The sequence below is a fragment of the Mustela nigripes genome, chromosome 4, assembly GCF_022355385.1.
Source record: "Mustela nigripes isolate SB6536 chromosome 4, MUSNIG.SB6536, whole genome shotgun sequence".
In the NCBI taxonomy this organism is placed as follows: domain Eukaryota; kingdom Metazoa; phylum Chordata; class Mammalia; order Carnivora; family Mustelidae; genus Mustela; species Mustela nigripes.
The window spans coordinates 92,636,615-92,650,587 of record NC_081560.1 but is presented as its reverse complement, the minus strand read 5'-3'; the positions used below and the strand labels follow the sequence as shown (position 1 = coordinate 92,650,587).

The 13,973-nt window shown below is 53.3% G+C and overlaps 1 protein-coding gene across 5 annotated transcripts in view; it reads left to right on the top strand.

Annotated features, from left to right (window-relative positions):
- Positions 1 to 9,545, top strand: part of URGCP (upregulator of cell proliferation) — a 57,600-nt gene extending 48,055 nt beyond the window's left edge. For all 5 annotated transcript variants that reach the window (XM_059397085.1, XM_059397087.1, XM_059397086.1 and 2 more), the window contains 3 exons: positions 4,743 to 4,775; positions 4,970 to 5,008; positions 6,414 to 9,545. In XM_059397085.1, the coding sequence (XP_059253068.1) occupies positions 4,743 to 4,775; positions 4,970 to 5,008; positions 6,414 to 8,983 (2,642 nt within the window). In that variant the 3' untranslated portion in view covers positions 8,984 to 9,545. The remainder of the gene's footprint in view (positions 1 to 4,742; positions 4,776 to 4,969; positions 5,009 to 6,413) is intronic.
- Positions 9,546 to 13,973: the final 4,428 nt, after the last annotated feature.

Genomic DNA, 13,973 nt, shown 5'->3' with positions numbered 1-13,973 from the left:
AGCAAATATGTCCTTCCAGAATGAGGGAGAAACAAACATTCCCAGGGGAACAAAAGCTGAGGGAGACCCATGTACCTGCTCCAGCAAGACCTGAGGGAGACCCGTGCACTTGCAGGAGGTGCTCCAGTGAGACCCGAGGGCAGAAGGAAAGGGTCCTAGAGAAGGACTTGAAGCCGTTTCAAGAAGCAAAGATCTCAGTAAGGGGAAATTCCTGGCAGTTTTAATAGTTAATTTAACAATTTTAATGATGGCTCATAACTGTGCTTCCTGATTTCTTAATGATTGAAAAGATGAATTCATTTAAAGAAAAATTAAAAAATGTAGATCTAGTATCACTGCAACTTTGGTTTGTAACTCTAGATCTTGTTTTCTCTAACTTCTGAGACTAATGCCTTTGACAGAATTGTTAGCTTATGTTCTGGGCAGTCAGTGTATGAAGCTGTGATTTGTGATGTCAGCACCCAAAGAGGTGGCGACAGAATGTCAGGGGACAGAGTTTTGCATGTAAACAGGGCATAGGAAAACCAATAGCTCAATGACAGAGCAATGCCTCCTTATCAGCGATTACTTCAAATGGAAAGGGATTGCTGTCTCCAGGGCAAAGACAGAGATGGGCAGAACGGATCTCACTATGTGCTGTCTATGGAGACTCACTCGAGAGCTGAAGATACAAATGGGTTAAGAGTGGGAGGATGGAGAAAGGTCCCTCCATGCAGATAGTAACCCTTGGGTAGTAGAGAGCGGCTGTACTAATACCAGACAGTATGGAGTGCACATAAAGATGTTTTCAAGACAGCCAAGTATTTTGTGTATTAATAGAGGTCTCAGTACAGCATGAAGATATAATTAAACATTTGCACATCCAGTGACAGACCATCAAAATATTTGAAGCAAAAAGTGATAGAATTGAAGGGAGTAATAGCTCTACAGCTTTAGTTGGGAACCTTAATACCTACTCACAATAATGGCAGAACAACCAGTTGGAAGACGAGAAAGGAACAGAGGATTGAAACAACACAGTAACCCACCCTCATTGAACAGACACAGCGCTTCACCCTGGCACGCACGTTCTTCTCAAGTGTACACAGGACACTTTCCAGCGTGGATCCACCAGGTCCACAGATGAAGTCTGCATAGATGTCAGGAGACAGATGTCAGACAAAGTGAGCACAGTGGGAAGTAATTAGAAATCAATAGCATAAAACAAAAAATGTTTTTAAATTGTGGACACTAAACACAGATTTCTAACTAGTATATCAAAGAGGAAATCTCAAGAGAGTTAGAAAATAATTAGAGACAAATGAGAACAACAACACAATTTTACAACTTAAGGAACTAGAAGAAGAACAAATGAAACCCACAGCTGGCAAACAGAGGAAATAATAAAGTTTAGAGCAGAGATCAATGAGACAGAGTAGAAAAGCAGTACAGAACATCAACAAAACCAGAAGTGGGTTATTGGACAAGATCAACAACACTGACACACTTTTAGCTATGTTGACAAAAAAGGAGAGAGTACTCAAATCACTAAAATTGGATGTGGACATGGGACATTACTACCAATTCTACAGAAGTAAGAGGGATCATAATAGAGTACTGTGAGTAATTGTATGCCAAAATATTGCTTAGCCGGATGGAAAGGACAAATCCCCAGGAACATAAAACCTACTAAGATTCAATCACATAGAAATGAGCAGTCTGAGTAAATCCGTAACTAGTAAGGAGACTGAATCTGTGATAAAGCATTTCCTGACAAGGAGGAACCCTGGTCCTGAAGACTTCACTGGTGACAAATGTTTCTGCTTCTCACACTTCTTCAACAACTGAAGGGAGGGAAAACTTCCTAACTCACTCTTGACGCTAGTACAACCCTGATAACCAAAGTTGGATGAAGGAAAGGAAACTATAGACCAACATCCTTTAGGACCATTGATGCAAAACTCCTCAGTGGTGTCAACGAGATGAAGGGGAAGATAAATGATGATCTCAGTTGACACAGAAAAAGCATTTGATCAAATTCCCTACCCCCTTATTTTGATTAAAAAAAAAATGCTCTACCAAGTAGGTACCAACTAGGAGTAGATGGAAACCACCTCCACATGATAAAACCACACATGGACAACCCCCAGCAGTGTGAGACTGAGCTTTTCCTCTAAGATCAGGAATGAGAGAGGGAGGCCGCCATCACTGCTCCCATCCAGCCTCATACAGGAAGCCCCAGGCAGAGCAGCTGGGGAAGAAGAATCAATAAAAGTCATCTGAACTAGAAAGGAAGAGTTGAAATGATCTCTGTTGGCAGGTGATGTCATCTTGTGTAGAAAGTCCCAAAGATTTCACAAAAATCTGTTAAAGCTAATAATTAAATTCAGCCAAGGGAGGATACAAAGCCAACACACAAAAATCAGTTACATTTCTATAGACACTGAAGAGGAAATCACAAAAAACGTCCCACTTCCAGTAGCATCAAAAAGAATAAAACACTTAGGAATTAATCAAGGAGCAGAAAGACTCATACGATGAAAGTACAGAAGGTTGCTGCCAGAAATTAAAATAAACAAAAGCAAATGGAAACACATCCCATGTTCATGGATGGGACACCCAACTGTCCCATGTCAGTGACACCCAACGTGATGTGCAGACTGATTGCAGTGCCTGTCAACAAGCCAGTGACATTTTGCAGAAAAGGAAAAGCCCATCCTTCACATGGAATCTTAAGGGCTGGCGAAGAGCCAAGACAGTCTTAAGGAAGGAGAAACGAAACGGAACTCATGCTTGCTTTGGCAGCATGTACTGAACCAGAGGACTTACCGCTCCTGCCATCAAAGCCTACTGCAGAGCGACAGTGGTCAAAACAGTGTGGTGCTGGCATCCAGACACGCATCCAGACCTGTGAAATAGTCCAGAAACTGACCCTCAGGTGTGTGGTCAAGTGATTTTGGACCAGAGCGCCAAGAACACTCACCAGGTACAGGACGGTTTTTTCAGCACATAGTGTTGGGAAAGCTGGATGTTCACATGTGAAATATTGAAGTCAAACCCTTACCCAACACTATGGACAAGAGTTAAGGCAAAAATGGATCAGAGTCATCGTAAATATAAGCCCTAAAACAACAAAACACTTGGAAGAACACACCGGACAGAAGCTTCACGCATTTGGACACGCGGTGACTTCCGGGAGGTGATGCCTCAGAGAAGTCCACAAGAACAGAATGGGACAAACGGGACCATGTGGAAGGTAAACATTTTGGCCACAGAGGGCACTCTCCATGGCACAGAAAGGGCACCTGCAGAATGGGACACAGTGTTTGCCAACCATGTGTCTGACGAGGGATTAATATCCAGAGTATCCAGAGAGCTCCTGAAAGCCTGCCACGAAACCAATGTGATTTACAAATGGGCAAAGTACCTGAATGAACATTTCTCTGGAGGTGGTGTTTGCATGGGCAGTGAGCACCTGCAAGCCACAGTCCCCCCACGGTCCCCCCACCACTCACCCCGCTGCATGGCCACTGTCACGTGGAGTGAGACCCACCTGAAATCCTGCTGTGTCCTCTGCTGCCCACCGGTGCCAACCCAGGCTCCCAGCCGTCTCTGCCCATGGACCACGATGCTCTCCTGCCCCTAGGTGATTCCTGCAGTTCAAGAGGCGGAACCTCTGGCCACGGGCCTCCTTGCCATTATCTGTAATCTGTCCGGTCCCATCAGGGCTGTGTCCCATCCCTAACGAGGCCAGGCCTCGACCTCCGTGGGTCTGAGGTTTACTCCCTGACCCCTGCTCACAGCTGCTCTCAGGGTTCCCTGCAGCCCGTTTTGGGCTTTTCTCCCTGTCTTGTCCCCTCCTTTAACTGCTGTATTTTCTTGGAGGGCATTTTGAATTCCTTGAAAAAATTCTTCTGATGTCTTTTCTGCACTTTAGATAAAATAATCTTTTATTGCTCGATGTTGCAGTTTGATGTGTGTGAATCATCTCTTGTGATTTCCTGTTTCTCTCCCTTGTTCCTCCTGTTGGTCTCCAGAGACCCCGTCAAAGGAGACTGTTTGAAACATCTGTTTATCTGCCTGACTATATGGAAATCATGAGAGGAATTAATCTGAAAATATCAGAATCTTTTCTCGATTCATAAGCTTTAAAAATGTAATTTTCATTTTGGATTAGATGATAGTTTTATTTGGATCAGAAGTCAGAACAATATAAAAGTGCACAATGGGGCAGCTGGGTGGCTTGGTCAGCCGAGCATCCAACTCTTTGTGTCAGCTCAGGTCATGATCTCAGGGTCCTGGAATCAAAACCCATGTTGGGCCCCACGCTCAGCACAGAGTCTTGCTTGTCCCCCTCCCTCTGTGCCTCCCTGTGCTCGCTAGCTCTCTGCCCTCAAATAAATAAATAAGTAATTTTTTAAAAAAGTAAAAATTATGTTTTAATTTTGAAACTGAACCAAGGAATTTACATTGACTTATGTTTTAAATAGTTTCTAAAAATCCAAGATTAATCAACGTAAGTGTCATGAACTTATTTATATCTTATTTTCAGAAACTTCAGTAAATTCTTACAGGAGTATGTTCTGGAGAAAATTGCTGTCCTGCATGTAGCTGTCGCTACTCTGTATTGTGTTTGGGTTTGGAAAACAGAAATTTTTGTAGGAAGAACTGAAGCCAGTCCCCACACTAAAAGTAAACTTGAGACTTTAGGAAGAGAGGTCTTAGCTTGTTGACAAAATCAATGTGTGTGTGCTTTCTTGCAGATTTGGAATGGAGAGACATGGACGCAGATGACTGTGAGTCCTGTGGAGGCAGCAGGGCGGGGACCAGCTGGGTCGGGGGCAGGAAGGGGGGCGTGACAGGGGGGTGCATATTGTGAGCCGTTGGGAGAAGTTCCTGCCTTAGAAGAAGGAGCTGTGAGTTTAGCCTTCATTGTGTTGACCTCGGGCGCTGACTTGGTTGACTCGCCATATTCCTTTGCTTTTTTCAGATGGTGCAAATGAGGCTCAGGACAGTGACTTCCCAGCAGGTACGCATTTTCTCCGCTCCTGCTCCCTGTCCTGTCACAGGAGGACCAGCCCTGTGAGATTCCCTCTCGTCCCTGGCCCCATGCGCCACCCCGACCCCCCAGGGAGGAGATGGAGACTATCGTCTTTGCAGGAGCACATGCAGGACCCTGATTTTTGACGCATTCCCAGAGCGGGCGGGTTTCGGCAGCCCTGGCCTGTTCCCCGCGGGTCACTCACCGGGTGGGAGCACACGACAGGTTCCTTGGTCTGGCTCTTCCCGTCGTGTGTCACTGCCGCTGCTGAAAGGACGAAACCAGCTGTCCCTGTGTAGGTGGAGGAACCCATCATTCAGGCCACGCCCGTCATCCTGGCCACACCCGGAACTGGAGCAGTGGCGGGAAGGGTTTCCTTCTGCCCCCGGTGTCCCCGCACCGCTCCCATCTCTGCAGCAGGTTCCGCAGCCCTGCGCCGGGTGGCACGCGCTGCCCGCAGGGCCCTTGGGGAGGAGACTCCTGTGCCCAGCACTGGCTCCTGCTCGGGGGCTGTGCCCCACTGCTCATGCACCTGTGCCCCAGGGCCGGGTCCTGCTGTGGGGGGGAGGGCGTCCCGCGACTCCTCTCTGGTTTATGGGAGTGTGCACGCAGCTTCATAATGGAGACGATCCTGAACCTCCATGGGATTTGAATTTTAAACCACTCGTGTAGGCGACAGGGAGAGTATACTAACTGTGCAGTGTGACCATGGCCAGAACAGGGATCCTGGGCGAAACCTAGTGCCCGTAGGAACTTGTACTGTGTGGACGATGCTGGAAGGCCTCCGATCACGGCTGCCACAACCGTTGCCACAGCAACACTGAAAACCACATGATGGGCTTCCGATTTGTTAAAGGGTTGTGTAGCTATGATTTCTCTGACTGGATTTAATAATAACTTACAGTTCCCTTTTAAAATCCTCCCAACTTATTTATAAAAAAGAAGAGAAGATTATCTAGAAAATCCAAGTGACTCAGGGACCGTGTCCCCTGTGGGACATTCCTGGTGACAGCGTGGGGAAACCCGCTGCCGGGTCTAGGATGTAGGGACAGGCCACGGGGTCACGGGAGGGGCGGGCATCCCACATGAGGGTGAACAGTTGCACACTGCATACGGTTACAATGAGCCTGGTGGAGCTGGTCTCACAGGCTCCAAGAGAACCCAGGCATGTAGACCTTTTCACAGCATCTCCCAATCCTTAAACACAGCCCCTAGGTGTCCTCTGCTCTCTCTTTTCTAACGTCTCCCGGGTCTGGCTGCTTTTGCCTCTGTTGGCCTCAGGCAGGCCCGGGGCACCCACGCCCTGCTTTCTGAAGGATGCTGTCTCCTTCCCCACCTCCAGCCGGGGCGCGACGCACAGGGTGAGTGCTGACATCTTCTGTTCTTCCCACAGTGGAGAGGAGCAGGCTGCGGGAGATGTTGTCGCTTCTGGGCCTGGACACCTACCAGGCCCACAAGCTCAGCCTCCAGGACTTCTTGCAGATCAGCAGCGACAGCATGAAGAACCGGGCCCCTCAGGCCCCCAGGGACTTGCCCTGGAATTTCCTCAGGAAGCTGCAGGCTCTCAGCTCCGAAGCCCGGAGCACCACCATGGTGCTGGACGCGCCCCCGGATGCCAGGCCCGCAGAGAAGGAGAGCCAGATGGAGGAGGAGATCATCTACTGGGACGCGGCCGACGACCTCGCCGCCGACATCTACTCCTTCTCTGAGCTGCCAACGCCCGACACGCCTGTGAACCCCTTGGACCTTCTCTGTGCCCTTCTGCTGTCCTCAGACAGTTTCCTGCAACAAGAAATCGTGCACAAGATGTCCCTCTGTCAGTTTGCCCTCCCCCTTGTCCTGCCTGACTCGGAGAACCACTACCACACGTTTCTGCTGTGGGCCCTGAGGGGTGTCGTGCGGACATGGTGGGCGCAGCCCCCACGGGGGGTGGGCAGCCTTCGCGAAGACAGCGCGGTCCTGTCGCGGGCACCTGCTGTCGCCTTCGTGCGCATGGAGGTCAGCAGCAACTCCAAGTCCCAGCTCCTCAACGCTGTGCTGGGCCCAGGCCACAGGCCACGGGACTGCTTCTGGCACCGTGATCTGAACGTGGGCACCAACCCTCGGGAGATCGCAGACGGGCTGGTGGAGGTCTCCTGGTTTCTTCCCAGCGGCCGGGAGGACCTGGACGTTTTCCCGGAGCCCGTGGCCTTCCTGAACCTGCGGGGCGACATCGGGTCTCACTGGCTGCAGTTCAAGCTGTTGACCGAAGTGTCCTCCGCTGTGTTCATCTTGACGGACAACATCAGCAAGAAGGAGTACAAGCTGCTGTACTCCATGAAGGGGTCGGCCACGAAGTACTACTTCATCCTGAGCCCGTACCGCGGGAAGCGCAACGCCAATCTGCGGTTCCTCAACAGGCTCATCCCGGTGCTCAGGATGGACCACTCACACGTGCTGGTGAAGGTCAGCAGCACCGATGGCGCTGGCTTCGTGCGCAGGGTGCGCGCCATCGTGGCTCATGTGGCGCGGGCCCCCTGCCGGAGGCTGTCCGTGGAGGAGATGGCGCACGCGGCGCGCAAGCTTGGCTTGCGCGTGGATGAGGACTGCGAGGAGTGCCAGCGGGCGCGCGGCCGGGCGGAACGCATCACCCGGAGGGTCAAGGACGCGGACGCCTACCGCAGGGATGAGCTACGGCTGCAGGGCGACGCCTGGAGGAAGGCGGCCCAGGTGGAGAAGGAGCTGTGCCGGGCCCAGTGGGCCGGGGACCCCCCGGACAAGGAGCTGAGGCAGCGGCTGCTGGAGCTGCGGGCGCAGCAGCTCGGGCACGAGCCCGCCGGGGGCCTGCAGGAGTTCATCTCGGGCATCAGTGGCCCAGCCCCAGGCGAGAAGCTGTACTTCCTGAGGTGGATGGAGTGGGGGCTGGCCCGGGTGGCCCCGCCGAGGCCGCGGCAGCCACCGGAGACCATCCTTGCGCTGAGACCGAAGCACTGTGGGGCTACGGAGTCCAGCGAGCCCCTGGGCGTGGAGCACTTCCTGCGGGAGATGGGGCAGTTTTACGAGGCGGAGAGCTGCCTGGTGGAGGCGGGGAAGCTGCTGGCCGCGCAGAGGCGCTTCGCCCACTTCCCGGGCTTGGCCTCGGAGCTGCTGCTGAAGGGGCTGCCGGTGGAGCTGATCGATGGGAGCGTGCGGAGCACCCCGCTGCGCTGGGTCTCTGGGCTCCTCCGGGAGCTGCACGCGCGCCTGGAGCGGAGGCCGCGGCTGGTGGTCCTGTCGGCGCTGGGCCTGCCGGGCACGGGCAAGTCCACACTGCTCAACACCATGTTCGGGCTGCGCTTTGCCACGGGGCGGGGCCGGGGGCCTCGAGGGGCCTTCATGCAGCTCGTCTCGGTGGCCGAGAGCTTCAGCCAGGACCTGGGCTGCGACCACATCCTGGTGATAGACTCCGGGGGCCTGATTGGCGGGGCCCTGGCCTCGGCTGGGGAGCGGTTCGAGCAGGAGGCCTCCCTGGCCACACAGCTCCTGGGGCTGAGCAATGTCACCGTGGTCAGCTTAGCCGAGACTAGGGACATACCGCCAGCCATTGTGCATGCATTTCTGAGGTTGGAGAAGACGGGGCGCGTGCCCAACTGTCAGTTCGTGTGCCAGAACCTTCATGATGCGTGTGCCCCTGGGCCCAGGCCGCGAGAGAGGAGGCCGCTCCTGGATCCGCCCGGTGAGGCGGGCAGGGCCTCGGTGCACATGGAGAGACCGGGTGGCAGCATGCGGACTCTGGCGGGCCTGGCCTTCTGTGACCCCGGAAAGCAGCATATTTGGCACATCCCAGGCCTGTGGCACGGGGTGCCTCCTATGGCCGCAGTAAGCCTGGCATACAGTGAGGCCATTTTTGAGTTAAAGCGATGCCTTCTGGAGAACATCCGGAATGGCCTGTCCAACCCCAACAAAAACATCCAGCAGCTCATTGAGCTTGTCAGGCGGCTCTGAGTGTCCGGGGGGAGGCCTGTTCCAGGGCCGGGGTCCTCATGGGGCCGTGCCCGGAGCCTGAACGGGGCTGGCGGCCCACCTGTGCGAGAAGGGAGAGAAGCAGAAGCTGGGAGCCTGGAGTTTCCTACACAGTGTTGAGGAAAGAGGTGACCTCACAGCCTGGGTCGGAGGTGCTCTCAGGAGCAGAGTGGCCCTTGGAGGGGGGGTGGGGGGGATGACGCAGCAGTGCTCTGTGTCCAGGCTCCCTCTCTGTGCCCCTGGAGCGCAGCCTAGACATTGTCCCGAGGAAGCGGGGGCAGGCCTTTGGCGACTCCGTCCTGCCAGTTCGACTGCCCTGTCCCCCACGGCCGTCTGTTTACACTGTCCCCCTGCAGCCATCTGTTTACACCTCCACCACACACCACACTCAGCCCAGCACTCCCTCCTGCCCAGCTCCTGAGTCTGCACCCCCCAGGCTGTGAGCTCCTTGAGGGGAGGGCTGTGTGTGACTCCACTCTGTCCCCTGGGGCCTGGCAAGGGGCCTGGCACACTGTAGGCACTTAATAAATGTTTGTTAAAAGAATGGAATGAATGAATGTGTAAATGATGGTGACGGGCAGGTTCCTCTCTCTGTTGATTTTCCTGTTTCCTCCAAGAGGATCACAGTGTCCAAGGAGGGGTGCAGGACGGAAGGTCGGGAATGGCAGACGCCTGGGGCTAAGGTCTCACAAATGCCCCACCCCCACCCCACTTCAAGCAGAGCACCGCCCTGCAGGTGTTCCTGGGAGCAGGACTCCGCATCTTCACAGTAATACTGGGCATGGCCTTGGCCATCCCACCGTGGAGACCAGAAGGGAGGCCTAGAGCAGTGAAGCCCCCACCCATATGCCTCTGGGGGCCGGGGGGGGGGCTGATGGGCAGGCTGTGGCCATCAGCCTTGCCTTTGTCTGGCCCATGGCTCACCCCCAGACCCCTACAACTGCCGGGCCAAACCCAGCTGGCCCATGGTGTACCCTTCAGGGCCAGGCTATCTTCCTGATGGCGTCCATGGCCTCTGGCCACATACGAGCTCCTCCCTGGATGCTGTGACTGAATCCTGGCCGGTGCTGGCCTCACAGAGCCTGGGGGGCACCCCGCGGTCCCTGGAGCCCAACCCCAACTCTGCGAGGTCTGGAAACCTGGGGGCTCCTTCCATCTGTATGTTGTGGCTTTGGGGAAACCGGCCCTCCATGGTGATCAGGACCCTCTCCATAGTCCTGTCCCCTCTTTGCCAGACTCGGCGAGGCAGCCCTCTGGATGGGAGCCCTTTCTTGAGCCGTGAGCCCCTGGGCCGCTTTCCTGGAGCCCTGGGTCGCCACAGCTGCTGCTTCCCTGATGTTCAGAGTGTTGTTCCTGAGTCCTGGGAGCCTGGCTCAGGACGGACAAGATGCATGCTGAATGCAGTACGGGGCTCAGAAACCCTGACCTTCCACTGATGAAGCTGGGAAAACCTTCCTTCTGAGACACAGAAAGAATCTCTAACCCTTGGGCACCAGAAACTCCTCTCTTTGGGATCATTAAATCACACAGATTTTAAGATGTTGGTTCACCTGGAAATACCAAAGCCTCTCCTGCCTTCCCCCCTTCCCGCAGAGCCGGGGCTACCCAGTTGCTTCTCCAGCACCATGGGAGCATCGCCTGGGACTCTCACGGGCCCAAGGTTTGGGGAAAGCTCCCTTACGCTTGTTGAATGTCAATTCGCTTACAAACTGATGCAAGCTCTTCTTGAACCTGAACCAGGCAAGTCATCCCTAGTGGCTCTGTCCGTCACCTGGAGACGAGGGTCAATCACCGAACTCCAGAGAATTATGTGTGGCCTCTTCCCTCCCTCTGTGGAAAAAGTCTGACGCTTTCAGAAGGACGCAGGACCCGGATGGGACTAACTGCCTCACCATCAGGAAAATCACTGTATGCGAAGTTGCATCCAGCATTTGCCGAAAGTGTTTAAACTTTTGGAAACAAACCCATCTAAAGACTGGGTGTAACAGAATCTGACCACGAGGGTGCTCTGGCAGGACAGAGTGGGGGTGGCAGTGGGGGACTTGCCGTCTGACTGAGTGGGAGCAGACCACCGCCGCTCGGGTGCAGGGACTGGAGAGGCTGCCCTGGTGCCTTGGAGAGCGTCCCTCGCGGAGTTCCCCTCACCCTGTTTTAGGCGATGGTCAGTCCCAGGAGGGCTCCTTCAGACCCTGAAGTCAGCGTTGCTCTGTGATTCCAATTTCCAGAAACCCAGGTCTTGCCTGAAGCAGACCCTGAGGTTCCAAACGCTCGGCATGAGTTTGCCCTGCCCGTCCCCTCCCTATGGCCTGAGGGCCCTGCCTTGGGCCTGAAGACCTCAGGGGTTGATGATGCTTCTCGGGGGCACTGAGGGAAGAGGCCCAGGCCACCGATAGTGGAGCTGACCCGGGCTTGGACCTGCTGAAACTCCCCCTTCTTGCTGTGCCTCAGCAGAAGGAGAGCAGGGGCGGGGGAATGCAGGAATGGCATCCCTCTGGCTGCCTGTGCAAAAATGAGGGATAATTCAAGACTCAGTTCTAACTGGACTTCTTGGTGGTTTGGCTTAGTTCCCTGAATAGAGCTGATAGCCTCTGGGATTTTTTGGTGAATGGCTGTGGTCATCAGGAGAGAATGAATCACCAGGAGTACGAAGCATCAGATTTAGCAGAGGTTCACGAAATGCAAAACGTCAGCAGTTCTGAGTTAGGAGAATAAGGTTGTCTTGGCTAATCCTGCCTCCAACAGGAAGGCAGCCCTCTCTGGCTAAGGGATCCCTCCCTGAGGCTAGATTCTGGTGAGTTCCAAGGAAATACAGCACAGTCCAGGCTGGACTGCTTTCCGCAAATTCGGCTGGGCCCACAGTGTCCGACTCACGTAGGGTCGCACCCGCAGCCTGGCCAGCACTCCTTCATCTGAGACCGGTGCGCCCTGGAGCCGCGCTGGAACCTACTGGACTGTCTCCGAGAAGTCCAGACGAGCCCATACGTGCCCGCGGGCCCCTCCTCTGCCTTGTGGCCCAAGAGCAGCAGTAATGGACTAAGGCCAGGCCTCTTGGAGGTGGAGCTGCCGCAGTCTTATAGGACCAGTGGTAGAAAAGAGGCGTGAGGAGCAGCCAACAGCCCTCTCCCCAAGAAGGATCGCTACAAGTCAGGTTCTGGGAGTTGCCCACGTAAACCCATCAGTCCTGTCCTTGTGGTGGGGGCCCTCTGACTCTAAATGAGCAGAAGCCAGCATCGTGCAAGCATGAAGGCAACTCCAGCTCCTCCTGGTTATCATGGAGGGCAAAGAGGCTCACGTCAGTGAAGAAACAGGTGTGTGTCCTCATCTTCCCACCATTCTGGCGTGGGAACCCCGTGGGCCCTTCATGTGGGTCTCTTGTTCCAACCTGTGGTCGCTCCGTCGCTAAGCCAGTCCTTAGCTTTTTGCATCCACCTCCAGAAACCCAGGCTATTCCCCCATCCCACAAGGTTCTAAATGCTCACACTGAGACACAGGGGGTCCCTGGACAAGGAACATGCTTTGGAACAAGGAGGCTTGCTACCACTGGCTAGTTCTGTGACTCCAGGTGACTTGCTGAGCCTCCATTTTTTGTTCTGCAAAACTGCCTCCTTTACAGAGTTGAGGGGAGAAGCAAAGCGCATCATACACTAACAGGGCTGCCTGGGGGCTCAGTCGGTGAAGCGTCTGCCCTGGGCTCAGGTCCTGATCTCAGGATCCTGGGATGGGGCCCTGCATCCCGGTTCCTTGCTCAGCAGGGAGCCTGCTTCTCCCTCTGCCTCTGCTGCTCCCTCCCCCATTCTTGCTTTCTCTGTCTCCTTCTCTGGCCAAGCAAACAAAACCATGAACAAATGGAAATGACAGAAAAATGAAACATCCCATTAAACTGTTTCCACTGTGGTTTAAAACAACCTAACAATCCATACTAATGTTTAAGAAACGATTTTTCCTTTATTTTAATCACCGCAAACACACTTACATGCAACCTCCGCTCCCCCACCCCTCATCACAAAGGCACCAGCTGGAACCCCTTTTGCAACAAGGCAGGGCAGAAAGAGAGTTAGGTTAGCAGGCTGTTAGCCACTGAAAGACCTAGGGCTGTCTGGATTTCCCTGGAGACACCTCAGACCTAAGGGAGAGAGACAGGAATGAAGACAAACCCAAATCTGCTGGTGGCATTTACCAAAGCGTTGAGGGTAGATCTGCTCGCGAGGCCATGCCTCCTGGGGCTCCAACAGAAGTTGAGTCACCTTTGCTGGAATGAGAGGTTCTTCCTTGCTCTCTTGAGGGGTCCTGTGAGTTCTTATATCTCTCCAAGAGGAGGTGCATGTCAGGCATGACAGGCAGGTTTGTTTTGTTTTGTTTTTTTAAACTCTAAACCCAACTTGGGACTCAAGCTCACCATCCTGAGATCAAGAGTCTGACTGGGCAGCCGGGCGCTCCTGGCTTTATTCTTTTTAAAGACACATTTATTAGCTGCTCACTCTGCTCTGCATTTTACAATGTAATTTTCACAACAACTGTCATTGTTCCCATCTTACAGATTAGAAAAACAAGCCTGGGAAGGTCCAGTCACTTGGCCGGAAGCTGTAATTCATATACCAGCTCCCATATTCCTCACCACTTATCTTAGAAAACTTATCAAATTATGAAATTATCAAACTTTAGGGAACCTTTAAAAAGAGAAAATACTATCAGTTTTAAAGGGTCCTTTGGGAAAAGTTGAGAGTTCTTACATTTGGAAACTATTGTGATCTCACACTCCTTCTGCCCCCTTATCTGATATGCAGAACAGTTGGAGACCGTAAACATTTGGAAGTAAAACATTCTTAGTATTAGGAATATGTCTTACGGCATGAAGGATGCTGTCCCTTTATTAAGGATTTTCTGAGGACCTAGCTTCCAGTGGTCAGAGGAATCTTGACCATGGAAAATACAGTGGCCTGCAGTCAGGATCCGTGTCTTGGTCCCTCTCTGC